This window comes from Salarias fasciatus, chromosome 12, assembly GCF_902148845.1.
Source record: "Salarias fasciatus chromosome 12, fSalaFa1.1, whole genome shotgun sequence".
Taxonomy (NCBI): domain Eukaryota; kingdom Metazoa; phylum Chordata; class Actinopteri; order Blenniiformes; family Blenniidae; genus Salarias; species Salarias fasciatus.
The window spans coordinates 21755445-21781849 of record NC_043756.1 but is presented as its reverse complement, the minus strand read 5'-3'; the positions used below and the strand labels follow the sequence as shown (position 1 = coordinate 21781849).

The 26405-nt window shown below is 42.1% G+C and overlaps 1 protein-coding gene across 2 annotated transcripts in view; it reads right to left on the bottom strand.

The window, feature by feature from the left end:
- taok3a (TAO kinase 3a) overlaps positions 1-26405 on the bottom strand; it is a 75114-nt gene that overhangs the window by 16075 nt on the left and 32634 nt on the right. For both annotated transcript variants that reach the window (XM_030104659.1, XM_030104660.1), the window contains exons 3-13: positions 19860-20079; positions 16456-16527; positions 15247-15348; positions 14931-14976; positions 14559-14655; positions 13610-13723; positions 12790-12881; positions 12539-12632; positions 8973-9054; positions 1434-1601; positions 114-299 (exon numbers count right to left, since the gene is read on the bottom strand). In XM_030104659.1, coding sequence (XP_029960519.1) covers positions 114-299; positions 1434-1601; positions 8973-9054; positions 12539-12632; positions 12790-12881; positions 13610-13723; positions 14559-14655; positions 14931-14976; positions 15247-15348; positions 16456-16527; positions 19860-19991 — 1185 coding nt within the window. In that variant the 5' untranslated portion in view covers positions 19992-20079. The remainder of the gene's footprint in view (positions 1-113; positions 300-1433; positions 1602-8972; positions 9055-12538; positions 12633-12789; positions 12882-13609; positions 13724-14558; positions 14656-14930; positions 14977-15246; positions 15349-16455; positions 16528-19859; positions 20080-26405) is intronic.

Here is a 26405-nt window from a genome sequence, read left to right as displayed (position 1 = left end):
CAAAATATTTTCAGGACCTTCACCAATGGCACACACAGTTTCCCGCTCTGGCCTAGCACAACATAAGTATTGATCTGTCATTCAGTCCTCGGATGCCATTCCCTGACTTTTACCTTTTTGGTGTGGGGGGAGTCCATTGGGTTGCTGTAGTCCTGCGGGTGCTTGTCGGAGCAGGGGTCGTCCAGCACCTCCGGCATGCTGTTCACACTGCTGCTCTGACTCCCTGTGCTGACAGAGGTGCTGGGGATGGAGTGGTTGCTGCCCACGCTGTTCATCTTATAGCCGTGCCCTGTGCTGTCCTGCAAACACGAGCGCATGGGCAAGTTATTTAATATTAAGTAGTCACGCATGAAGAAAATGTCTACATTTGCACAAAAATAAACAGTTACTAAAGAAAATAAACACAATCTCAACATGAAATCACTGTTAATGAAACCTTCTGGTGCAAAAAACAGTGGAAAGTCCCAAGAAATTCTCCTACAGTTGTTGAATTATGCAAATTTTTACATGACTGACATCTGTGAATTAGATGGAGTGCAGCGATGTTTTGATGTGATTTGTAAATGAATGAAACGCCACAACAGAGCTGCATGCTTCAGGCAGGTACAGCAGCACTTTTTAATAAATCCTGTGGCTGTGACACCTGGAAGCGGCGGCCTGGTGCAGCTGGTTATCTCACTGAAGCCCTCCACGGTGTCTTGTTGCAGGCCGGCCGGCCGGCCGGCCGGCGTGCTGCTGTGGGTTGCGTCACGTGGTGTAGGGTGACACTGCTGTGGTTGTGGGCTGTCTACGCCTCTTTACATTACTTGAGGCCAGGTCAGCTAAGGGACACTTCATCTTGGTGTCAGGCTACTGTAGCAGCAGGAGGAAGACTGCCGTTCACTTAAAAACCTCCAGAATAATTATAAAAACAAAAGATTCTATGTCATATCTTTCTATTCAGTATTGTCAGTTTTAAAATCTATTTTTTTGGGAAACCAGATCAAATGCAGCTCAGATTTTGGTTATGACAAGTACTATTTTCTAAAATATGTCCACTAAGTTAAAGGTCCGTGAGTTTAAATAAACAACTCACACAACTTGGAATTATATTAGACAATTAAAAATAAAGATAAACAAACTCATGTGTAATTAAAACAACAAGGGGAAAATGAGATATTTCATGTGGATGTTTGGACTTCACCTGTCAAGATTATATTTTTCGAATATGAACACTGCTCCAGGAATTAATCTGTGTTTTTCTCAGTTGGAAGTGCTTTAACTACAAAAGTTAAAAATTGATTAAGATTCCTCTTGTTGTACATTATTTAATGCTTGCCTCATTACAACAGATTGGACACAGCACATCACATTTGGTAGTGACGAACGTCCTACAATTCTTGCCGCAATTGGGCCGTCACCTGCACTTTTCACCTCTCCCCTCTTCCTCTCACCTCCTCTTCCTCCTGGCTCTCCCCCATGGGCCCGTTGTGTTTCTCTTGGAAAAGGATCTTCTTCATCTTGCGGTACTGCAGATTGTCCAGCTCACGCACCGCATCCTTGGTCCTCTGGATGAGGTCGATGAGGATACGCGGCGAGCGATCCCGGCGCACAAAGTCATGCTGGGAAGAGACAGAGTCGGACGTAAAATTAAGACAAGAACAGGAAGTATCTGACTATAAAACTGAATCCTATCAAATCTATTGTTGTTGCATTTTGATTAATTTATTGATTTACGCCTGTGTCTGTACAGTAGCTCGCACTCTCGCCTCACATGTCAAAGACCCCAGTTTGATTCTGGACTTGTTCATCTTGCCGTGTGGAGTTTGCATGTTCTTGCTCTCTAAGCATGGATTTTCTCATGCTACTGTGGACGTACTGTACATTTGATCGTGATTAGTGACTCTAAAAAAGCCTGTAGTGTAAATATGAGTGTGTGTGAATGCCTCTCTCTCTGTATTTACCCCTGAGATGGACGAGTGATATCTACATGATGAAGATGGATGGAGGTTGTTTTTCAAACTAGAAAACACAACGTGAAATGGGAAGAAATTGGGGAAATAAAAAGGGATTAAAATGATGTGAAAATCAGTGAAACAGAAATATATATATATATATAATTGCAAAAACAGACAAAGCATTCAAAGCAAAATCTTAAATATTACTCATAAAAGTGTCTTGTAATCTGATGAATCAATGATGAAAGGTATTTAATTTCTAAGGTAAAAACTAATTCTTTGCTCCACATGTTGCAAAAATACTCACATTTTTTAAGTAGAAGTAAAGATTTTTTTTTAGATTTGTTTCAGAAGGATGTTTGTTTCTGAAACAGAATCAGCAATTCTTGTCATCTGATCATTACTGATAAAACCTGGTCCCTATTTAAATTCATCCTCTTCTGCAGCTTCACGTGTGACGGTACATTGTTTCTTCCGCTGCATTGAGCCAGTATGAATAATGGAGTAAAGGTGTAAAGATGCCTCATATATCTACCTAGCCAGCCAGAGTAAAAAAGCACATGTAGTTTGTTAGTTGTCGTCCCATCTGTTCAGAGATAAGCTGGTGAAAGAGTTGTCCCAACCCTTTTGAAACACATCAGTCAAAACTGTATTCTTGATGTCACTGTTCTGATTTATTTCACTTATTTACTAAAAGTCTGTGATGTTAAAACCATGAGGTGGTGTGTAAATTGTCCAGGTTTAGAGTTTTGGCAGTGCCATCATTTTTCCACTTTCCCCTCTTGTCCCTGAGCATTAACACTCTGTCTGTCACTAGAGGGCGCCTGTGGGTCACTCAGCAGGTCCTGTTTGTCCCAGCCGCTGTTCATCTCAAACCCATCATCACATGGGATCTGAGACTGTCCCAATAATTAATTTTCATAAACACTCCCAATCCTTTCCATTTTAGGAATCATGTCAGGCCTCTAAGTTAATGGCGGATGTAATTAAATCACAGGAGGAGACACAAACACACAGAGTTTGATGTTGATCATTAATTGACGGGCTTTTGAATCTGAAGGCCAAAAAAACATCAATTTGAATGGAGAAAAATGTCTAATGAGTCAGAGAGAGCATCAAACCCAGTTCTTCAACTTTTCTCCTCATAAATACACCATGAATAAACACTTTCCTTCACTTTACTAATCCATGAGGCTCATTTACTCAAAGCCACCATCCTGTACATGACGAGCTGTGGCTCTTCGATCTAATGTAAGCATAGTTTAGTGGACTTTAGCGCGAAGCGCATTCGTGTGGTTATTTATTCTGCATTACATAAGCAGCAGGTCAGAGAGGGCGGGCAGCGAATCGTGGAATGGGGGTGAAGGTGTGTAAACAGTTATTTTTGATGTGTGAATATTGTGCAGCATGTTACTGTACTGACATTAAGAAAAGAGCACACGTCGCAAAACAAGCCGATTCGCAGCACTGCCACCCACTACACCCACTACACACACACACACACACACACACACACACACACACTTACACCTCCTCTTAGTCACACTCATTCATAAAATATTGAGTGCCTAAATGGCTGAAATGTACGCAACCCACGGGTTTTGGACTTAAATAGACATACACATATTGATGCATTTAGAGTGTGTTTCATTAAAAAAGAAGATGATTTTTTTTTAGTGCTATTTTTAGCCTGCTCTCTCTCACTGTACACACCTTCCCTTCCGTGTGACAGATGCTGGTGTAATGGGTTAGTGAGGACACAGGGGACTGACATCACACTCTGAAAATAGAGATGAGAGTGATTTGTCCCGTTTTCTGACAGATCCACACACCAGGAAGTGCAGCCGCCCTCGTCCCACAGACCGGCGAGGAAATTATATCCAGGATTTGCTCTCATTATGAGGCTGGCGTTGAAGAAGAAGTGACAGCGTTTGTGCGACTGCGGCTCAGCTGGTTGAAGCCAGTTGTCCTCCGTTGCAGAGGCTGGTGGTTCAATGCGCCATCTCACCCTGTCAAAGTGTCCTTGAGCAAGACACTGAGCCCCAGGTTTTTAGAATTTTTTTTTTATACCTTAAAGCCTCCCACACTGCCTCTAAAAACACCTATAGAACCCCTACATATTTCTGGTTCCAGTGAAGCCAATCACTAAAGCGCGCGCACACACACACACACACACACACACACACACACACACACACACACACACACACACACACACACACACACACACACACACACACACACACACACACACACACACACACACACACACACACACACACACACACACACACACACACACACACACACACACACCAACTAAATATTGAACCAACTAGCAGATATGCTTCAGGTCAAAGGAAGAAAGAGAATTTGACAATCCAGGAGTTAAACAGTAAACTACACCACACCACAGTCAAACTGTTTTTCTCCAACCATGAATGTGGAAATAAGCAAAAAAAAAAAAACTGATGAAAGTAGAAGTTGGAAAGTGTAAATTAGTAAAGACAGATGATGCAAAATGTCAACAGGATTTTCCACCTCATTGCAAGCAATGGCATGTTTAAAATACAGAACAGCTTCCTTAAAATAAGTGACGCACTCCCTTGAAAAAAAAAGTGAAAACATAATGAGTTTTGTTAACTGTTAGTCTGATCTCAAACTTTTAATCTAAACTTACCGACTTTAGGAGTAACAAAAATACAAAAGCAATCCCTGTAGGAGCCTGGTACCATTTTTACACTGGGGACAGTTTAACTAATTACCTTAGTTAATTGAATTAGCTGAACATTTAGAATTTATATATATATTTTTGTATTACATAAATTACATTTTTTTAATTCATTTTACTTTCAGTCAAGTTAGATTAAAGGGGCTCTGTGTAAAATCTAAGCCATGCTCTTACTGGACTTCAGATGGCGGTGTTGAGTCACTTTAGTACCAGTGAACTTTTAAACTTTTCCTCTTTGTCTCTCCTTTAAGCTGATAGTTTATAGCGGTCTACAATGTGTTGTATGGCTGAATGGTGTTCACCTCATTACACACACACAGCACCCCTGTGTAGCAGACAAAATCTCCATATCCTTTGGTAACTTGGTCTCCTGCTGTGTGTTTGAGTGACAACTCCATCTTCTGTTAGGAGCTTTTACTACAGATCAAGCAACCCGGGGTGAACCGGACAAGCAGCTGATGTTTGTTTGTTCAAAAGCAACACATACAATTATCTTTGAGATGATATGATGACTTTTTTTTTTTTTAATCGACTCTTCAATTTTCAAGAAAGTAAAATAATAGATATTGTACCTGTAAGCTAAAGGTCTTCTGAGGGAGAGTTATTAAATTTGCAGCATGGTTAGATATGATCATTTTATTCCCAGTTGCAAATGAACCAAAGATCACTAAGAGGCCTTTTCCACCAAATCAGGGCCGGCACCCAAAATTCTTGTGTTCGCACCGGCCCCGGCTCCCAAAAACCGGGGCTTTTCAGGAACCACTTTCTTCCTGGGCCAGATCAGGCCCCGATCAGGCCCCTGCCACTCATCGACTAAGCCCGGCCCTGGGGGCGGAGTTACGGCGACAGGTGGTCTCCGAACACACTCCGGCTGGGCGGTAATTGTGTGTGTGTGTGTGTGTGTGTGTGTGTGTGTGATAGATAGATAGATAGATAAAAACTTTATTAATCTCCCAAGGGAGAAATTCCAGTGTCCAGCAGCACACAGATCATACACATGCAAATAAATAACAGTACAATAAATACAAAGTGCTCAGATTGTACTTGGTTTGGCTCAGGCACATCTGTGTGTGTGTGTTCTCGTATTTCTATCCTTGTTGGGGCCAAATGTCCCCACAAGGATAGCAAAACGTGGAACGACGTGCCTTGTGGGGACATTTTTCCGGTCCTAAGTAGGAGAAACAGTGTTTTCTTGACCATGTTGTTGTTACTGAAAAAAGTAAAAGTGCAAAAACATTTCTTTAGGGTTAGGCTTTGTTGTGGTGTGGGTTAGGGTTAGGGTAAGGGTCAGGGTTAGGGGCTAGACATGAATGGGAGTCAATGGAAGGTCCCCACAAGGATAGAAATACGAGACTGCGCGCGTGTGTGTGTGTGTGTGTGTGTGTGTGTGTGTTTGTGTGTGTCTATGATTAATGTGCCTTGGATTATTTCAGTGATTTTGTAAAATGTGAATGCCAATGTGTTTGTATTTTTGATCAGACTTGCAATAAAAAATAAAATAAAAAAAAACTCCGGCTGAGCGGCACCGTACGGGGTAACGTACAGTGGTAAGAAAAAGTATCTGAACCTTTTGGAATTGAAAAGAATGGGCCAAGATTAGTCCTGATCGATGTGCCAAACTGATCTGCAGCTACAGGAAGCATCTGGTTGAAGTTATTGCTGCCAAAAGGGGGGCCAAAAAATATTAAATGTGATGGTTCGGTTACTTATTCCTCCCCCTTCTGTCATTGTTTGCATGCTGTCCTCATTAAAACATGAAAACCTATAAATGTTTGGGTGGTTTTAGTTAAAGCAGACACGGTTTTTTCATTTGTGTGATTTTGACAAAAATCAGATGACATTTAATGGTGATTTTATGCAGAAATGTGAGCGATTCCAAAAGGTTCAGATACTTTTTCATACCACTGTATTGACCAGTGGTGGACAGTGGCGAGGGGCGGCAGCGGGGGCGCTTGTTTTGTCCGCCTACACCGGGAGCGCTCGTTTCCACACCTGTGCATTCCAGGCGCATTCCAAACACAACAGATAGACAATTATTTTCATGAAACTGGTTTCTTCAACACTGCCCACCTGGAATGCGTGGGTATGGAAACGAGCGCTAACGCCGCCCGCCACTCGCGGTGTAGGCGGACAAAACAAGCGCTCCCGCCGCCGCCCCTCGCCACTGGCTGCCACTGGTACTGACGTTCTGCAATGATGCGATGAAGTCGCTCCACCTCCACCTCCCCCTCTGTGGCCGCAGTGCGGTGGAAAACCAAAGCGGGGTTTTTCAGACCCTGGGTTTGAACCAGGTTGGCCCCAGGCCCCAGTCCGGCCCGGGAACCAGTTTGGTGGAAAAGAGGCCTTAATGATTCAATGCGGCAATAAATTCCATTATTGTAAAACATTAACTGACTTCACCTTCTAGAACAAGGGATTTGCTAATCCATCAGTTTCTACTGTGGGGATTTTAATCATATTTCAGCTTTGAACTGATGGTAAAACAAAATGATTGAATACATCCTTGCGTCATTCCACTGGAGATCTCTGTAGTTAGCTTGCTAATACACGGGATTAAAAATTATGGCGCCAAAGCCAAACACAACACAGATATTTTTATCTGTTTATGAGCCTTAAGCAATAAATACTTACGGGAAGGTGGGGGGGGGGGGGTCACTGAGCGGTTATTACTTTATTATTGATATCATTAATATGGCTGTAAATGAGGAACATAGGGAGATAGTGCATTTAACCTGGAAGCCTGCTCACTGATAGCTCACGGCTCACAGATTAGTGACCTGGTTTTCCCTATAAAGAGCTTGGAGGGGTGTGTGTCTGTGTGTCTGTGTCTCTGTGTGTCTGCATTCAAAGGAAGAGTGTGTGTGTCTTCGTGGAGAAAGTGGGGTATTAATCATAACCCAACACCCAAACCTCCTCCCCATCTGCCCACTACACGGTTACTGTGAAGCAGGCCCTTCGACACTGATCTGTTTGGTACTTAACCCTCTTAAATGTTTTTTTCAGCCAGGATTTAGGTCAGGGGTGACGGGAAGAGTGAATTCCAGTCAAAAGCCGTCAAAAAGCTCTGTCCTGTTCGGATGATGGCACGGCGCTCCGTCTTTAACCCCTACGTGACCTCACACCTCCCTTCCCCCTCAGGGGACAGGTGTGAAAACTCTCGCCGCTGCTCCCGAGCCGCTGAGCGTGACCGCCAAGAACATAAAACTCTTAGTGGGTCAATAGGATTACCTGATGGTCACACAAACAAAAAGATCAAGTCCTCAATTACAGGGAAACTCAATGGACATGTATGGATTAACACCATGCTGGTTCACCGTGAGGTCGAACATAGTGTGTAGCACTTTTGCCTCATAGTAGAATCCTGGGTCTGAGTCCAGGCTGGGAGGGCTTTACTTCTCATGAATGATGACCTGGCATCATATGGTCAGTGTGTGTGTGTGTGTGTGTGTGTGTGTGTGTGTGTGTGTGTGTGTGTTCTCGTATTTCTATCCTTGTCGGGGCCAAATGTCCCCACAAGGATAGCAAAACGTGGAACGACGTGCCTTGTGGGGACATTTTTCCGGTCCTAAGTAGGAGAAACAGTGTTTTCTTGACCATGTTGTTGTTACTGAAAAATGTAAAAGTGCAAAAACATTTCTTTAGAGTTAGGCTTTGTTGTGGTGTGGGTTAGGGTTAGGGTAAGGGTCAGGGTTAGGGGCTAGACATGAATGGGAGTCAATGGAAGGTCCCCACAAGGATAGAAATACAAGACTGAGTGTGTGTGTGTGTTTGTGTGATCTTTAGCATGTTCTCTCCATGTATTTGAGAGGTTTTCCTTGGTTTCCATCAGCTAGGATACTCATGAACTATACTGCAATGCTAAGTTGGGTGAAGCAGGAGAGAAGCTGGATGAATAAATGGTTCCCTTCATTTTGGCTGAGGTGGTTGATGAGCAAACAGTTCAGTTCAGAAAATTTACGCAAATAAAAACTGGTAATATCAAACGGAAATTAGTAGAAAAAAAAACCCTACATTAGGAGGATTGTAATCAAGCTCGAAAGAGAGTACACTTATGAGCTCTGTGAAGCGCTGAAAGACGACAGCACGGCACAGGAGATAGAGCTCCAACAAAGAAAAGAAGCAGAGGGAGAATAAGAAATTCTCAGCGGGGTGCTTGATTCCTGCGCTTGAAGAAGACACTGTGTGTATGCTTGCGTGTTTGGGAGCAGTGGGTGGGTGGGAGTGACTCATCCTCGAGGCTCAGGGACTGACGGAGCCCGGAAGTGAGGTCGCGGCGAGGAAGATTACAGAGGAAACCCACTCACTCGTAGCAGCTCCCCCGACGAGGGTCTGTCCTGAGGAATTTTCAGTAGGCAGTAGTCAACAAAGCTCCGGAAGGGGTCAGACCTGAGAAAAGACAGCATCTCTGTCAAACAGGTACGGACTAACTTCATGGTAGAAGCAGCGCCGACCATATAAAGATCCCTCAGTCACACCGAGTGTACTTACTGAATTAATGTTTAACATGCAAGGAGTTATCAGTGACTTGAACTAGAACAATCCTGTGCAGTTTCTCGGTGCGGTCCAAACATGAACCCTATATGGATTATGTAAATAAGTGGAGCAATAAGAAAATGGGCCACTGGAGCTGTGGAACTCTGATCTAAAAATACACTTGTGATAACTCAAGCACCACGTGCTGAGGTTAAAGTAGCCCGGGATGCTATTAGCTGTAGCATTTTATTAAAGTGAGCACACACATTCAGGGTTAATGTGGGGTCACTAAGTGCAAGAGCACGGATCAACCTCAAGCCTACACGTCGGCTTCCACCACTTCCTCCTCCTCGGGTCCTCCAGCTCTCCACCAGCCTGTGCACGCAGCGCGGCCTCGTGTCCGTGAGCTGAACCATCGAGCCGGTGTCTGTACTAGTCTCATCTAGCAGGATGCTACAAACGCCTCGGGCGCCTGGAGCTCCTCCAAAAATACCACAACTCTGCGCAGTTCCGCACAGTCGCTCACCTCAACACAAGAAACTAATTTTATAGCGAGTGTAGTCAGAGAAACCACATGTGCTTCTATAAAGGTGCAATTTGCAACACTGATTATTTGAAGCACTCACAGATTAGCTGAAATGATCAAGTTAAATTTGAGAATGTCTCACAAATGTCTTTGTACTGTGGTATAAAAGATATTTACTGATGTTAAGGAAATTACCAGTTAGTATCGTGCCTTTAGGTCTAGTAATGTAACTTTTTATCGAAGTGCTGCAAGAAATCTCTTTCCACAGAACAAGAAAAGGAATTAACAAAGACAAATACACACCTGGATCATAATCAATATTCCCACAATTTGAATTAAAACCTGATCTGCATTTTTGTAGCCAATAAGTTTATTCTTTCAACAGAGGAAATGTCTGCTTTATATTTACCATAGTCTAATTTGAAATCCTTTAATGTTTGACTAAAACCTGCTTTATGTACTTTAAAAATAGACAATTGGCAATGCCATAAAATACTCTTTTCAAATAAAGGCAATAAAACAATTCCTTTTAAACTGTTCATTATCTGACATCCTCATGTGTGTCGAAAGCTTCATCTGAGCTGCAGAAACAGATTCTTGCAAGATAGCTTAATGGATTAAAGTGTGCATGATGCTGCATGCCCACAATGTCACTTTCAGCACTTCTAACCACAACAGCGTCTGCATGACAGTGGTACGTGAAGGTAAACTGCTGGGAGAAAATTAAACCTGATGTTAATACTTGATGAGTTTCCCCCATGACAATCACACTGAAGCTATAGAGACTCATAGGACCACTGAAATATCTAAACTAGACAAAATTCCACATGGTATGTTTTCTTTTGGTGTTTTTGGTTTGGGAATTGATCAGACTTGATCTCTGCAGAACTTTTCATTATAACAAGCAGTTAAAATTGTTTTCCATAACTACAGATGAACACAGGAACAGAGGTCCTGCAGAGAACAAGCTAAATTCCCTCACTCTAGCAAATTGCACTTTAAGGTTGCATGCATTTTGTGGGTGATCGAGTCAGAGTAACACCATGAGTGGCGTTTCATGTACACATTAGTGTTCATGTGAGGGTTTTGTGTAAGAGAAGCATCTCTTAAGTGCTGAGACCAAACAAGCAGAAAGATGTGATACCGTGGAGATCGAAGTTATCAAACACATTGGAGCGTAACAGAAAATAAATCTGAACTTTGAAGAGAGAATCATTTTAGAGATGGAAGTTAAAAATTGATGTGAACATTGAAAACATCTTAAAATCGAGTCTGCAAAACATTTTCAGGGGTGAAAAAAAAATCACATTGCATATGGTATAAAATCCTTGCAGTATTCTGTATGACCTGGGCCACAGGCCTGATTGACGATGTGTATTATTTTGTGCATCTGTCATGCTTGTTCTTCAGTAGACTAGTCTTCGCACATCTACACACACTATATCATGGTAAATGTTAAATGGACTATACTTACATAGCACTTTTACACTGCATTGACAGAGCCCAAAGCACTTTACACTGCATTATCAAATTCACCCATTCACACACCAGTGGAGGCGGCTGCCATGCAAAGCGCTCAGTCCATCCACTGGGGGCAATTTGGGGTTCAGTGTCTTGCCCAAGGACACTTCGACATACAGATAGGGGGAGACAGGAATCAAACTAACAACCTCACGATTGCAAGACGACTGCTCTCCCACTGAACCACAGCCGATCTTTGTTTATATGTGCCCAATGAGGCCAAGCAATAAAAAATTCTTCCAATATTCAGTGTAAATATGATTAACATCAATCCTTAGACAGCAAATTGTTTCTGAGAGAAATGTACTACTTTTTAGATTTGATACAGTGACTGGTTTTCAATTAATACACAGGATCCATTATTACACCTCTTATTTCTTTGACTACATCTCCGCTGATACATTGGCTGACAGAGTAAACTGACTAGAAATTGGATAAAGTGAACTTAATTTTGCACATAACTGTTTAATAACTTCAACAAATATGGAAAAAGCTGCTATAGAATGAATATAAGACACAAAAAATATTCTGGAGCACAGGGCATTTACAGGTATATCAGTGATAGATTAATTACATTAGTTTTTTTCTACACTCTTAATAGGCTAAAAGATTTTTCTTTTTAAACACAGGTAATAAACAGTGAGATATGTTGATATTATTGTGCATTGCTCCCAGACCCAGAATGTGTTTTTTACCTGGCAATTTGGGATAGGATGCTGTTTAAAAAAAAGATGTGAAAAAGCTGTTGAAATCCTGCAGACCTCATGAGTACATTTTTTTTTTCCGATTTGTGGAAGAAGAGTCTCTAGAGAATTTATCATTATCCACAGTCATGAGCAACAAAGCACAAAAGCAGCTTAAATTAACAAATTATAAAGGCCGCTTTCCCTCTACTTACATTTATAACACCTCATCTGTGTGTGGAGGAACGTAGCAGCTACAAAAATGTGTGTTTTTTTTTTTTCCTCCAACAAGTGGGATACTATTAGAATAAACACACAGTGCTTTGTTTTGATGTTCCTGTGTATTTATAGAAAGAGGCCTCACAGCTCAGTAGAAAAGGTGTGGGTTGCTCCACAGCGGTGCTGCTCTGGTAGAAGGGTAGACATTTCCCATGTGATTACATAAGAGACTTAGAGAGTGACCTTGCACAAGGCCTGTGACAGGAATCACAGGTCAAGCAGATTAACGCGGGGATGTCTTTCGCTGGCTGAGCCCACACCGGATTGTACTTCATTACACACAGTTGACTGGAGGTATTGTATCAGGAGCTTTATCCTGAATGATGCACCAAAAAATCAATTAGTAGATGTGAATCAAAGCAAATAGGGAGTAAAAGTGGGCACTCACCACTCATTGGACTGCAGTGTGGGAGAGTCGTTCTGGGCTATGTGATATAAGGCACTCATGGCGTTCATGTTAAACAAGGGTGGTTTACGCTCCGCTAAGAGAAGGAAACGAGAGAGAGAGGCAGCACAAGATGAAGATTAATCATTTGCAGAAGCTTCTCAGTTTTATGTTTTCCTGCTCGCGACAGGCTTTAAATCATCATGAAGTGGCTGCATTTCTGATTTGGTGGATCAATACACGGGTGTGCTCACCGAGTTCGATACAGGTGATCCCCAGGGACCAGATGTCCACTTTCCCCTCGTACTGACCCTCGTCCATGGCGAGGATCACTTCTGGGGCCATCCTGAGAACATGCAAATGAACACAGGGACTTTATTAGGCATGCAGGATATAAAATCCATTGAAAGGCTATAATCTGCTAAGCTTCTCAGAGCATTTAAAGACTCTGGTATGCTTGTGATAGCAGCTCAGATTTTTGGAATATACTCGTGTGTTTCTATAAATGTGGTATGTAACATCTATTTAGTGTGTGTGACTACAAGTCCCGCTGCTTACGTGATGGTTTCAGTCACCGTCACTGCTGCCAAGACTGCCAGAGTGAACAGTGAGGCAGAAGTGGGGCTAGAGCTGTGGATTTCTATGTGACGGATGGCAGAGAACCATCCAGCAGCTTCAATCAGTAAAAGCCGGGACTGCTTTAAGGCATGATCCAAAATCCTTCAGACACAATGAATATGTAACAAAGAGAACTCATCAAGCTCATGAAGTGCTATCAGTTTGTCTTTCGGAGTTTAAGAGGTTCACTGTCTTCGCTTCAGAACAGTAGTGACTTGAAAGCTAATGCTCGAAGTGACGTTATGAGTTCTGAAGATTTCTCGATTACATCGATAAGTGTCATGTGGCGAACTCGTCCATCTCATAATGAACTCTATCCTGGAAGATCTTAGTGCTGCTGCAGACTCATTCTCCTACAAAATCACTTCATTATTTAAAAAAGAGTGTATGCAGGAGTCTTGTTGTTTTTTTGTTTTTTTCTTTTTCTTGAATGTGTGTTCTCGTCTGTATACTGACCAGTAAGGTGTCCCCACGAAAGAGTTGGCAGGTGAGGCGATGGAGGCGGAGCCGAAGTCGGCCAGTTTGACTTGACCGAGTTCAGTCAGCAGGATGTTACCAGCTTTCACATCTCTGGATTAGGAGACAGGAAGTGAGTAAGCGATGAAAGGCTCTGAGTGTAGGAAGTAAAAAAAAAAAACTCTTCACAGACATCTTTGACACATTTTTTACAATATCTTTGTTATATTGAGTTGCATGGGTAAATAGATTGATAAGACACCACTGAATCAACGTTTTCACCAACTGAACCTGGCTTATGTAATTTTGTAATTTTATTATGTCCAATCTCATTTTAAGACTTTTCTGCAATCAAATCTGTGACGACAGCACTCTATCACTCACACCTTTCTGTCATAAAAGATCCTATTATGGTCCAAAGACGTGCCAAAGACATGGCAAATATTTTTAGTAGTTCCAGACCTTTGTTCCAGTCATACAATTATGGTCTGTTATTATTGTGATGCAGTGGAAAATGACTGTGCTGTTACCAGGTTATGTCAAGCCTGAAGGCTAATTTAGCAGAAGTGGCTCAAACACACACCGCATTGTGCTTTACAGAGAGATTTAGTAAATATCTGCCACATCAGACAACTACAGGATCTTTACATGTCCGTAACTTGGCAAAGTAACTCATCTGACATTGTAAACAAAACACACCTTGAATTAACTCAGTATAACAATAATATTCTGTACTTTGAGCTCAGATTATCTGCTGCTAGAAACAGCAAACATGGACTTGGACACGAGTGATCAAAGTGGTGCTTTAGAAGAGGAATTTTAAAACAATAAAATAGGGTCCAAGGTTTTACAACTTAACTTAAGGACGTAACAATGACGAACATATTTATCTCCAGTAATCTTATCTTGTTTGCTCTGTTTACAGTGTTCTGATAGGAAAGTTACTCACCTGTGAATCATATTATGGGAATGTAAGTAAGCCAGTCCTAGCAAGGCACCATGGGTAATGGCAGCAATTTCCACCTCTTGGAGTGGTTTCTTGTGAACTGCAGGATATGAAAGGTTAAAAATGATTAGAATGAGTAGAAATGGTGTTAAAACTCAAACACTGTCACTAGGATTCTGTATAAAACACTGATATGCAGGAACAAGGGCCTGACTATGTGTTGCGGCAAAAGATGCATAAATCAAGGATAAATTCCCTCAAAACACCATTCCTGTGCACTGCCTGCACCACACATCTGTGCTCAAAATAACACATTATTTATTTATTTTTTTCTTTTCCCAAAGAAATTAAACACAAATGAGCATACGTACGTACCCTCTAGTAAATCTGATGCAGAGCCCAAACAGTACTCCATCACCAGCTGAAAAAGAAAACAGTCAAAAGTGAATAAAAACTCTAAATGATGAACTACTCCATCCTCAAAGATCACAAAATTTTAGCTTACATTCCTGAAAATTAATGAATGCATATGTATTCTCCGGGTTGATCATAATTAAAATATAGCATTAAAGATAACATTTTCACCATACACAGAAAAACAGAAGTAAGCAAAATGACTGAAATGACAAAGGAGAAAGTCAGAAAACAATATTCCCTGAGTAATGAAGGAAGATGTGGACGATCCACTCACCCAGGCAGTGTTGTCTTTCAAGTAGCAGCCTTTGTACTCAATCGTGTTTGGGTGTCGCAGCTGTACCAAAAACTTGACTTCCTTAATGATGTCCTGCCACTTCTGCCAAAACAAATCCAGACACACAGCTGGTTACACACTGCAATACCAGATGTGTGGAATGAACAGAGTTGAAAGTGTGAATCAAACTTGCATGTTAGCTTTGAAATGTATACATGCAATAATACCTTACAGCCTGTAAATGTTGGGATTTAGCTCTGTTGCCACAACATGATATTTGTATATGTCACCTTGACTTGCAGGCTTAATTTCTTGGCTAATGCTATCACTGAGCATGGCTGCAGAGCTTCTAAGCTGCACGAGAAACACTCGCAGTCTGACAAGTGTGAACCTGTCAGTCTCTTTCGAGGGAAACACAACCGATATTTACCCAAAGAATGACCAAGAGAGGTCCACGTGAGGTGCAAGTGACACTGAAAGGTTCTTGTAGTCGTGCACGAATCTCACTCTGCTCGTGTTCATGCAGGTGAAGTGAAGTTTTATTATGACAAAGATCTTTTTACACACAGATAAATACCACTATGCAAACAAAATCAGATACATCATACAAATCACCACACAAATGCCTCGTATTGTACTCTCTCATCAATACTACATTTTTTTCTGCATCTCCTGATATCGTTTCCTGACAACACAGGAAAGATTTTTTTTATTCAGAGCTGCACCAACATAAATAATAAACACACTGAAGGCAGACAGTCAGGCAATGTCATGCAAGAGTCTGCACACACACACACAGACACACACAGACACACACAGACACACACAGACACACACACACATTCCGTTGATGAGTAATTATTTTTCATTACTTTACACATTATTTCTCTTCCTTCAGAGTAACCAACCAACACATGAGACGTCTCCCAAATTCACAAGCTTGCGTCAGACTTTGCGCGGAGAAAGATGCAGGAGCGTCATTGCATCGGCAGTTTAAACCTCGACTCTCAGGGAGAGATGTCTGGGAAATAAAGTGTTATCTGACCCCTGTTTGAGGTAAATACACAACTTGACCCTGAGTTTTTCTCGCATGTTTTTTGTTGTTGGCGATATGGGATGTAACTGTGAAGTTGTGTTCACATGGCATGTGTTATGTCTACGTGCTGCTGTGTGTGCGTGTGTGTGTGTGTGTGTGTTCGCCTTTCTTACTTCGGTAGTCTGCTTGCCATTATAGGACATCTTTTTGATGGCCACCACCTCGTTGGAGTAGGAGTTACGTGCCTGAAAGACAAAGCAGAAGGGATTGGTCTCAACAGCTTCACAATGACTTGAGAATTTCTTTGAACACACAGAGTATTCAGAGTTTAATATGACAAGGTAGGGCACAGGGCAGACGCACACATTCACAGAGATTTTAGAGCAAATGAACCAAACACGCTTTTGGAATGGGGAGAAACCAGAGAACCCAGAGAAAACCTACACAAACAGGGAGAACCTGCAAACTGCACACACAATCACACAGAAACGAACCAGGTGTATCCGCACTGTGAAGGAAGAGTGCACCGAAAATTTACATGTAATCATTTTAAACATCATTGAAACTATTTCTAATTTGGGGTTATGCAAACGATTTCACTGAATATAGTGTACATGTGTAAAGACTGTTTCGATACCAGCGCAGTGATTACAATTAGATCCCAAGTCAACTACATACATGTGGAGCAGTATCCTGCATTTACAAAGTAATTCAGTTTTATCAGATTCCCTCATTTGAATCCAAACAAATATCCACCTGATGACAGCACTCAATGCAAATGAAGGGCCACCTGCAGGGAGGCAGCGCCGGGCTTATCTGCGGCTAAAATGAGTCCGTCCACATCCACACGGCGATGGTAAGCCCGTGGCGTTAACCCCACAGGCGTTTGGCCTGGAGGACAGCTCCACTGCAGCTCAGACTAAGCTCTCATCTCGGCCTCATCCCACTTACAAATGAATGGGAATTTCATGTCGACGTTCAAATGGAATTACTGCAACAGCAGGCAACCGCATATTCCCATTTGACTTTTTATTTCGGATTAATTTCATCCTTTCAATTGCCTGTCAATTTTTTTTCGTATAATTGTTATTCCCTCTGAGGTTAGATTCCTATAGAGAGAAATGAAAATATCATGCAATAATTATATACTGAAATACATTCAGGCTAATTGTCATTGCTGAAGAATGGAAGGGAGGGGTTGTATCCTTAATTACCATCGTCTAATTCATTCAACGTATTATATGGGTGTGTGTGTGTGTAAAGTCTTTGCATTCTCAGCAGGGGATTTCCTCCTATTTTTCATGCATAATGGAGTTCCCCTCAGTCTTTACATGCAAAACCAGGAATGCACACGTAGTTGCATTAATCAATTAGATTATGCATACACATTCAGTAATATGCATGTATTTTCACTGGCAGCTGCTGTATTTCCCCCATTCTAGCATGTATTTAATCTGTACCTGTGTTAGGACTGCAGGCATTTCTACCTCAAACAAGAAAACTGAACCAAAACAACACTAATGCTTCTTGAATTTCCACAGACTCCTTTGGTCCTGCAGCATGTTCCATGTTAGCCAGTAATCCCAATACAAATGGGAGGAGAGTCCAACAGTCTTTTAGTCTTCTTACAAAATGTTAAGTCCTCTTGACAGTCCAGCTGCTAAATTCTAAATGAGGGAAGCTGCGATTTCAATGAACACTCATGTACCCATCGCTTTCAATTATTAGCTCAGAAGAGGAGCGGTGAGTGGGTTGCAACTCGTTTTGGTATCTTTCAGCCCCTTCCTTTGGGGGAAGTTACTTTAAGATGTTCGGTATTGCAGGGATAAAGAAAAAGACGACAAGTATAAATAGACTTCTAAAATTATGCAAAACTTAATATAGATCAAACGCAAAGATTTCCTCCTGATGCAGCAAATACATGTTTTTCTTTGCGTTAACATGGTTTTTAGGTACAAATGGAATATTTATGGCACTAATGTGATCATGTTTAATTTACTGTATGCAGATATGCATCCTCTTTTTTTTGTGAGGAGATGGGTGAAATAAGGTATGAACTACATTCAGCGAAACTGCCCCAGCTCACAGCTTGCAGAGAACCAGCTGTGCTGCAGACAGCAGAAGTGTGTCAGTGAGCACGGCACTGGCATCAGGGCAGGATTTAGACACACGCTGGAGCCTGACCGCCAGACGGACATGGGAACCGAGGCTGCTACTGATGTACTGGGTGTGTGTGTGTAAATGACATGGGATAGAAAGGAGTAGTAATGCCCTGACAGCTAAGAAAATCCGGGCCCTGTATTGACAGCTTTGTGTTTTCCTATACCAGGAGAACAGCTGTCTTATGAGCTGGACGTAGGAGAGGCTTAGAGCCCCCAGTCCTGCATCTGGAGGAGTGGAGAGGAGAGTAGAGGAGAGGAGAGGGGGGCTGAAGAAATACAAAGAGGACTGAAGCTGCATGCTTTTATCCCCCCTCCCGACCTCCCTCCCTCTTTCCATGCAGCTTTAGTATCAAAGGCTTGATGAGTAATTAGTGATGATGAGATTAATAAGAAAAGCTACAGAGAAAATGCTGAGAGGGAATCTGTCTCCACGTAATTGCATTCAAAGAGCCATCGTGTAGCGGGCTTCATTCACAGCATGTACAAATCACTGAATCAATAAAGGAATATGTACAGTAAGCAGTGAGTCAATTCAAGCTGCAGTGATACGAGGATAAAAATATTGATACAACTATCGTAATGATCTGTAAGAAATTTGAGCTGCCTCGATTTCTGAAACATAACACTCAAGTCATTCAACAACTACTACTTAGTGATTAGAGGTGTCATTCATTTTTATCGATACAAATATACACTACAGCGCCTCTTGAGGTCAATAAAATATCACTTATACAAACTGTTTTTATTACGAAGTCGGACAAATGAATGGAGTTTTTTTGTTTTTTTATACATTAAGAACAAAACACAAGATTAATGCTGTCTTTGGTTGAGTCTTCTCTTCACATGGTCGAGTTTTGTTACGTTTAGTGGCCACAATTGCTACAATAAACAGCGTTAAAGTACAAACCCAACTATTAAGTTTGAACATGCAACCTGTATTTTGACAGGTTCAAAACAATTTTCAAGCCTCAATTATTTGACCATTTTTTTTAAAGAGAAAACTGAAAACTTTTTGGGTGTCCCTTTAGTGCTCAGAGCCACTGAAAGCAAAACTTTATAAAAACAGCTTCCAAGAGGAAATGTTTTGAAAAGGCTTCAGCTCTGTCTACTTGTAGACTGATTGAGAGTTTTGAAAATGCTGCCACTGTTCATGCAGTACTACATCACTAGGAAATAGTTCTTCTGCACATGTGCATTTAGATGGACAATAACAACAATAATGGCGGCCTCAGGAGTAGCATGACTGATATTCTAAGGCTGTGCCTATTTAATGCCTTGTTTGACTCCATCCTGACAGAAAACTCCAACATTTGATACAAAAGCTCTGCGCCTGACTCTTGAATAAGACGAGTGAAAGATGATTTTTTTTTTTTTCTTTTTCACACCTCATCGAAACAAAATCAACTCGAACTCACAAAATACACGGCTCCAAAGCTGCCATGTCCGATCTCGTGCAGGTCACAGAAGACATCCTCCGGATCATCTTTGAAGAAGAGGTCGGCCAGCTCGGGGTCCTTCGGCACTCCTTTGTGTGTGGACGACGGCATTATTGGCTGGACATGGGCACGTAGACACTACTGCTGCTGCTGCCACCACCTGTGGTCCACGATGGGCCCGGCATTGGCCAGCTAGAACCTGAGGAGACAAAACACCCAAGACAACAGATGAGGAGCAAGCAATCGTATTAATTTCTGTGACATTTGTGTCTTTACATGTATGCTTCAGCAGTAAATTACAGTAACACACACTCCACTTACTGATTACTGACACCTGGGGCGATATTCACGCATTGTTTGATATCACGTTATTTCACAATCTCTGTAAAGAATGTGAGAATCTACAGACTGTACATCACATAACGTTTTTCAGTGTGCGGCTGCGTCTGCACATGAGTGTGGTGTATTGTGTGTGTGTGTGTGTGTGTGTGTGTGTGTGTGTGTGTGTGTCTCATTGACAGCTGATAGGTGAAAAGACAGAAATAAAAAGACACTCATATGATGACTAGCTGTCTAGTCCTGCTGCTTGTCAAGTCACAGTCACACTTACGTGCGTGTGCCCACGATCACACACACACGTACACACACACACACACACAAACACACACATGTTTGACAGCTGAAGTTGAGTCATGGATGCATCAGTTCAACACATGCACACAGTTCTACAGTGTGTGTGTGTGTGTGTGTGTGTGTGTGTGTCTATGTAGGTCTGCACACACACAGTCATGGTGAATGTTTTGTATCACAAGGCTGCAGCCAAGCCGTCAAGCGTGTACGCATCCCGGACACCCTGCTCCAGTTAGCTTCACTGCACAGGCAACACACATTCACACACACAGATCTCATTCCAGTATCTCTCTGCCTCTCTCTCTCCTCTCTCTCTCTTTGTCTACCACGAAATCTCAGCGCACATCAGCCAGATGCAGCAAGCAAATCTGGCTGCACAGTCTGGCCCCACACAGAGGGAGGCTGACATACAAGCAGAGGCAGCAAGACACACATGCATCCAGGCCAAGACACTAAGCATCATCATCATCCTAATCCCCAGATCCTAAAGGGATGTAAGCCATCACACCCACTCTGAAAATATCAGTCTTAAAGACAAAGTCCTGCATCTGTTCATCCATGGCACCGGATGCAGACAGACAGACGGCAACTTTGAGGTTTTGGATGACAAAACTTTAAGAACGGTTTAGGGAGTCATGTCAACAGGTACATGATATTGATTCACATTTTCTTCACAGTCTCAAGACAGTGCTATATTCCGCACTACAAAATGAACCACATAAATATGTATTTGAACACAACAACACTCGAAAAGTGGCTGTCTGCAGAGGGTATGCACACAGAAAACAACAGGCCGACTCCATCCAGCTTCTGATCAGGTTGTTTTGGGAAAGTGGCCGAAGTTTCCACATCACACTGCAACAACACCGCTCCAGCTGGACTCGACTGTTACTTTGAAGGACTGGAAATATGCTGGAGCTCATAGTGCCTCTGGAAGAGTGCACGGAGGAGGCTGATTAAAGGAAATGTGACAAGCGCATTTGTCTGGAGGCAAAATTCAGGAGCAGAGGCTGGTAAACTTCTCTTGAGTTAAAAGAAGTGGGCTGTAGAGGTTTTACAGGTCAATCTTTATTTTAAACCCTCAGTGGGGTGGGCATCACTAGAGCATCATATCAACTGCCATCGCTGCAGACAAAGTGTCTCTGGTTTCGGACGGCTGATCGAGGATTGCTGCTGGGGTGAAAGTAGAGGCTTGATCAGTCCTAGTTTGGTTACCTGGGCATTGTGATATATTTCCATTGGTCAACCCTGCCTGGTATCAACCTTGGAAACCCACGTTATTAAAATGATCCCACAGAGAAAAAACAAGAACAGAAAAAAAGCAAAGAAACAAAAGAGAAAAACATTTATAGAGGAGGAAAAAAAAGTCTCAAATTTTAAAAAATACATAATAATAATAACCCCAGTGTCTCTAGAGTCTAAAATAGGTTAATTTGTATTTGTGCTTTCTGGATTATAACTAAGTAAAGCAACTTTTGGTTTCCAAACTCTCCAAATGTGGAACAACCCTCCCGCACAGTTGAAAGATAAATCAGCTCGTTGAAAATGTCTTTCAGCAAATACATTTAATGCAATTTTAATTCTGATTTGTAAGAATCATCATAAATAAATCACCATAGCAATATCAGTGTCTTTGATTGTGAACAAAACCACATAAATAAACATGTGTTAACTGACTGGGTGGTTCTGCTATCATAATGGAGAAAGAAAAAAAAAACAACCTCCTGTGACTACCACTACATCTTTAACTGTGCTGGAGCTGGACTCAAATCAATTTCATGGCAATTAGCTTTGATTTTTCTCAAAGAATGCTCCAGAACATGTTTGGAAACCACCACAGGTTCCCACTTCCACACAAACATGGTGTCATTTTACCTGCTTATATAATAAGACAGATCTCATATGCAGGCTTTGCGGTTTACTGCCGGAGGGCATCTGGTAGTTGTAGCGGCTTTTCTGAGAGGCATGAAACCTCGAGGTAAATTCCTCATGCTTGTGATAATGGTGTGACGAATTCTGAAGGACATTCGGGCAGTGTCGGGATATCTGATGGTGAGAATTTGGCAATGCAAGATGGAATAGGATGCAGATGTATTACAATACAAATACTCGATAGTTTCCTTGAAAATAACTGTTTTTGAGAAAGTTTAAAGCTGGGGTTGGCGATCTGAATTAGATACATTTTTTTAAATACTGGTTAAAATGATCTTTATGACCCGATGGGAAGCAATTCATAGCGTGTTCTTAAAGTAGAGCGGAAAATATCCGCTATCTACAGCAGGAGTAAAACAGGAAAAACAGCAACCAATAGTCTTGCCGGGACACCTTGGTTGTAAACCAATCAAATCCCTTCGCCGTTTTACTAGCCCCCTGCGCGTACATTTCAATGGCGTGCACTGGTCCTGGTTCAGTGCGCGCGTTGCCAAGGCGCTCGCGGCTCGCGTGAAAAATAGAACGAAGCGGAGCGGGCGCACTGCAGAGCGCGAGCTGCTTCCCTTGCGCGTTGTGTGCAGGCAGTCAGATAGGTTAACATGTTCCCCCGTAACAGCGGTGCTCGTGCATGTAAGCGGGTGTGTCCCATTGGAGGAGCTCTCCCAATGGGGTGGGAGCTGGGCAGAGCTAGGCGGAGCCTTGGGGAGATGCTACATTTGAATACATGCTAGTTTTCCAAGATCGCCAACCCTAGCTCTAAGTTAAAAATTAAGACAAACATTTGGATATGGTCCTCTATTTATGTAAATACCTGAAAGAATTGTCGACAGATTGACAAATATCTGGTTAAAAAAAAAATACTGTTAGTCCAAAGTAAAACAGCAATAACAAGGGATTGGGTGAGGGAAATACCACTAACAACAGATCAGTGGCTAAAGGTGGAGGGAGATGTCTTCTTATTGGAAAAGATAACACACATGCTCAGACTCCAAGAAGCAGAACTGAGGGAGAAAAGTGGAAATGGACTGAACACAGAGGGCAGCACTGGACTATAAACAATGAGCAACGTATAAATCTGTCTTCAAGGCTTGTGTTCCCAAGTGACATTGGTTCTTTGGTTTTAAGTTGACTGAATCTTCTTCAGGGTTCGATGGTGACCAATTTAATTGAGTTACTCAGTAGATGCTCAATATATCTTAGGCAACAGCTCACCATGGTCAGTAGAAGACAAACGAACAACCTGTATATTTTGTCAGTAAATAAATCCATGATCCATTTTTTTTTTAATTCAAGCTGGCTATTACAGTGTTTCCCATAGTCTGCATTTCATTTATTTTTATTTATTTATTTTAAATTTGATTTTATTGTGTCTTCATGCAACACCCACCGGTAAATGTATTTTCTGTCTCAAATGAGCATCTTTACTTTGTCTCTTTAAGGTCATCATCTTTAAGCTTCCATCATCCTCTGATTTATCCTCATACTCACAGAATCCCTGCTTTACCCGACTGTGGATTTCTGGATCTCTGATTTGTCTGAAATACTCAAACACTGTCAAAACTTGAAAGATGCCATAAAACTACTAAAGAATTCAAACTTGAAATAACTTAGGAAAGATAAACACTAACACAAGGAAAGGTTCCATTGCTTTGTTTGTAGGTGCAAGCTTTTGACCTGGATAATATTCATGTGTTACTGTGTGCATCTGTGGTTGTCTGGCTGCTGACCTGCAACATGAACCTGTGCGTGTGTGTGTGTGTGTGTGAGTTTGCATGTGCATGTGAGTGTGTGTGTGTGTGTCCATGTGTCTCCTGGTTGCATCAGCTCTGTCTCCATCTCATCTACCCTGCTTGAGCTCTCCAGATAGCTGCTGAATTAAAAGCCGACACAACCGCCCGCCTCCACTCCCCGTTTGTCAAAAACACACTCACAGCACGCAAACACACGGCATCACTGCTGTCATCTGAAGGAACGTCAGATGAGAGTAAAGAAGAAGAAAAAAAACAGCTCACAAAGTAAGAGGGAGAAAAACAAAAATTGAGGAAACACGGAGGAACTTCAGAGAGCAAGAGAGGAGGGGGTCTCGACACACAGATGGAGGAACGTGAACCTACTGAGGGCGAGCGAGCTTCACCCCCAGTGGTGGAGCTTTGAAAGCAGATCTAAGCAGCGCTGATGGAGAGAGTCAGTGGATGAGCAAAAGACAGATTAGAAAAAGACGGAGCAAATGAACGTTAAGTCATGTGATCACTCTGGAGAGCGCACACCTCCCTCTCACGCTCTTTTCCACTCTTCCTCCTCCTCCTCGTCTTCCTCCTTTCCTCTCTTAAGATGTGTGAAGTGATGCAATGTGGCATCAACAGGTTGTAACACAGGGGGCTCGGTAAAGCTGTTACTAGTCCGGCAAAGCTCAGCGCGGATGGCTCAGCTCAGTCTGTGTGTGTGTGTGTGTGTGTGTGTGTGTGTGTGTGTGTGTGTGTGTGTGTGTGTGTGTGTGTGTGTGTGTGTGTGTGTGTGTGAGCACACGCGCGTGTGTGTCTATCTTTGAGTGGTATTGTTCACAAAGAGCTGATTAGGCAAATGGCTTAGACAGATTAAATGCTTGCTGTGTGTGAATTCTTTAGTACATGTGGTCTGCCGCACACCGCTGCACGACACCGCACATGTGCAGGTGGCCATTAGTGTCAATGAGCTGGAGTCGCACGCTTCCTCACAGGCTCACGCGACCGTTTAAGACCAAAACTGTGTGTGGGTGAGGGCTGGTGGGTGGGTAATGCTACTAAAGGATTTGCGATATACAACAAACTGTACATCATAGAAAAACGATGCGCTGAGGGGATTATACAGTTTATGCTAATCTGGCCTGAACTTTTTCACACCCGCACACACACACACACACAGAGCTGAACCATCTGCATGAGACATTTCTCCTCCAGTAAACAGGAGTTTTGAGAAATAGAAACATTTGACTCAAAAGCTTGAGAGAGGGACAGAGAGAAACGGCAAGTTTGCAGCTTTATAACAATTTCATGACTTAGAAAAGTGAAGATTGGGAAGTCCACTGACACTTTATAAATGCATTTGTCAACCCTTAAGAGTAATTAGCGCCTTTCTGCCAAACCCTCGGGTGTCACAGTTACATGCTAATTCATAGTTTCACCTTCTAACACTTTTTCAGACATGCTGAATTCGATATGTATATACCGGTAAGGACGTACTGTATGTTGAGACAGGTGTGTGTCTATATGTGTTTTCATAAAATAAAGATTTATTTACTTTGAAAGATATGTATATAACATTTGGAAACAAATGCTTTATTCTTATCATTATGCATCAAATCTGTTTCTAACCTCAACGACAGCAGCAGGATAAATTTGCGGTGCCTTACAAGCCCTGAGAAAAATAAATAAATAAATAAATAAATAAATACAAATACAGCAAAAGAACTGTATGGCCATGACCTAAACCCATACAGTAAAATCAACAGAGAAACATGCCAAGTTGTGAGTACTTATCCGTATTCAGCTGTATGATTGCAGCTAAAGATGCACTAACTGCTGATTTGACAAAAATGTATTGATGCAACAACTCATTTTACCTACATATTTTTGGTGAGGCAACAAGATTTTTTGACAACTCGTTCCCACGCTGACTTTTTTCCCCTCGTGTAAAATCTTATTAGAAATGCAGAATGACATTGATCCTTCCTTTCACTTGAGCATTACATGAGGAAAACATCCACGGGGTAAATAAAGTGCTTTATTTGTACACATGTGGGCATATGCAGGTTAAATATGGGGCAAAGTTCAGCACGCCTGCACAGGAAACACACAAGCAGAAAATCACAAACAAACAGCGACCATCCTCCCAGCCTCAGGCCCCCTGTTGATGCGACGATGACTAATTGATGTGCCAACATGTTGGTAAAGGACCAGATCCACCGAGCTGGTGAATAGGATGCAA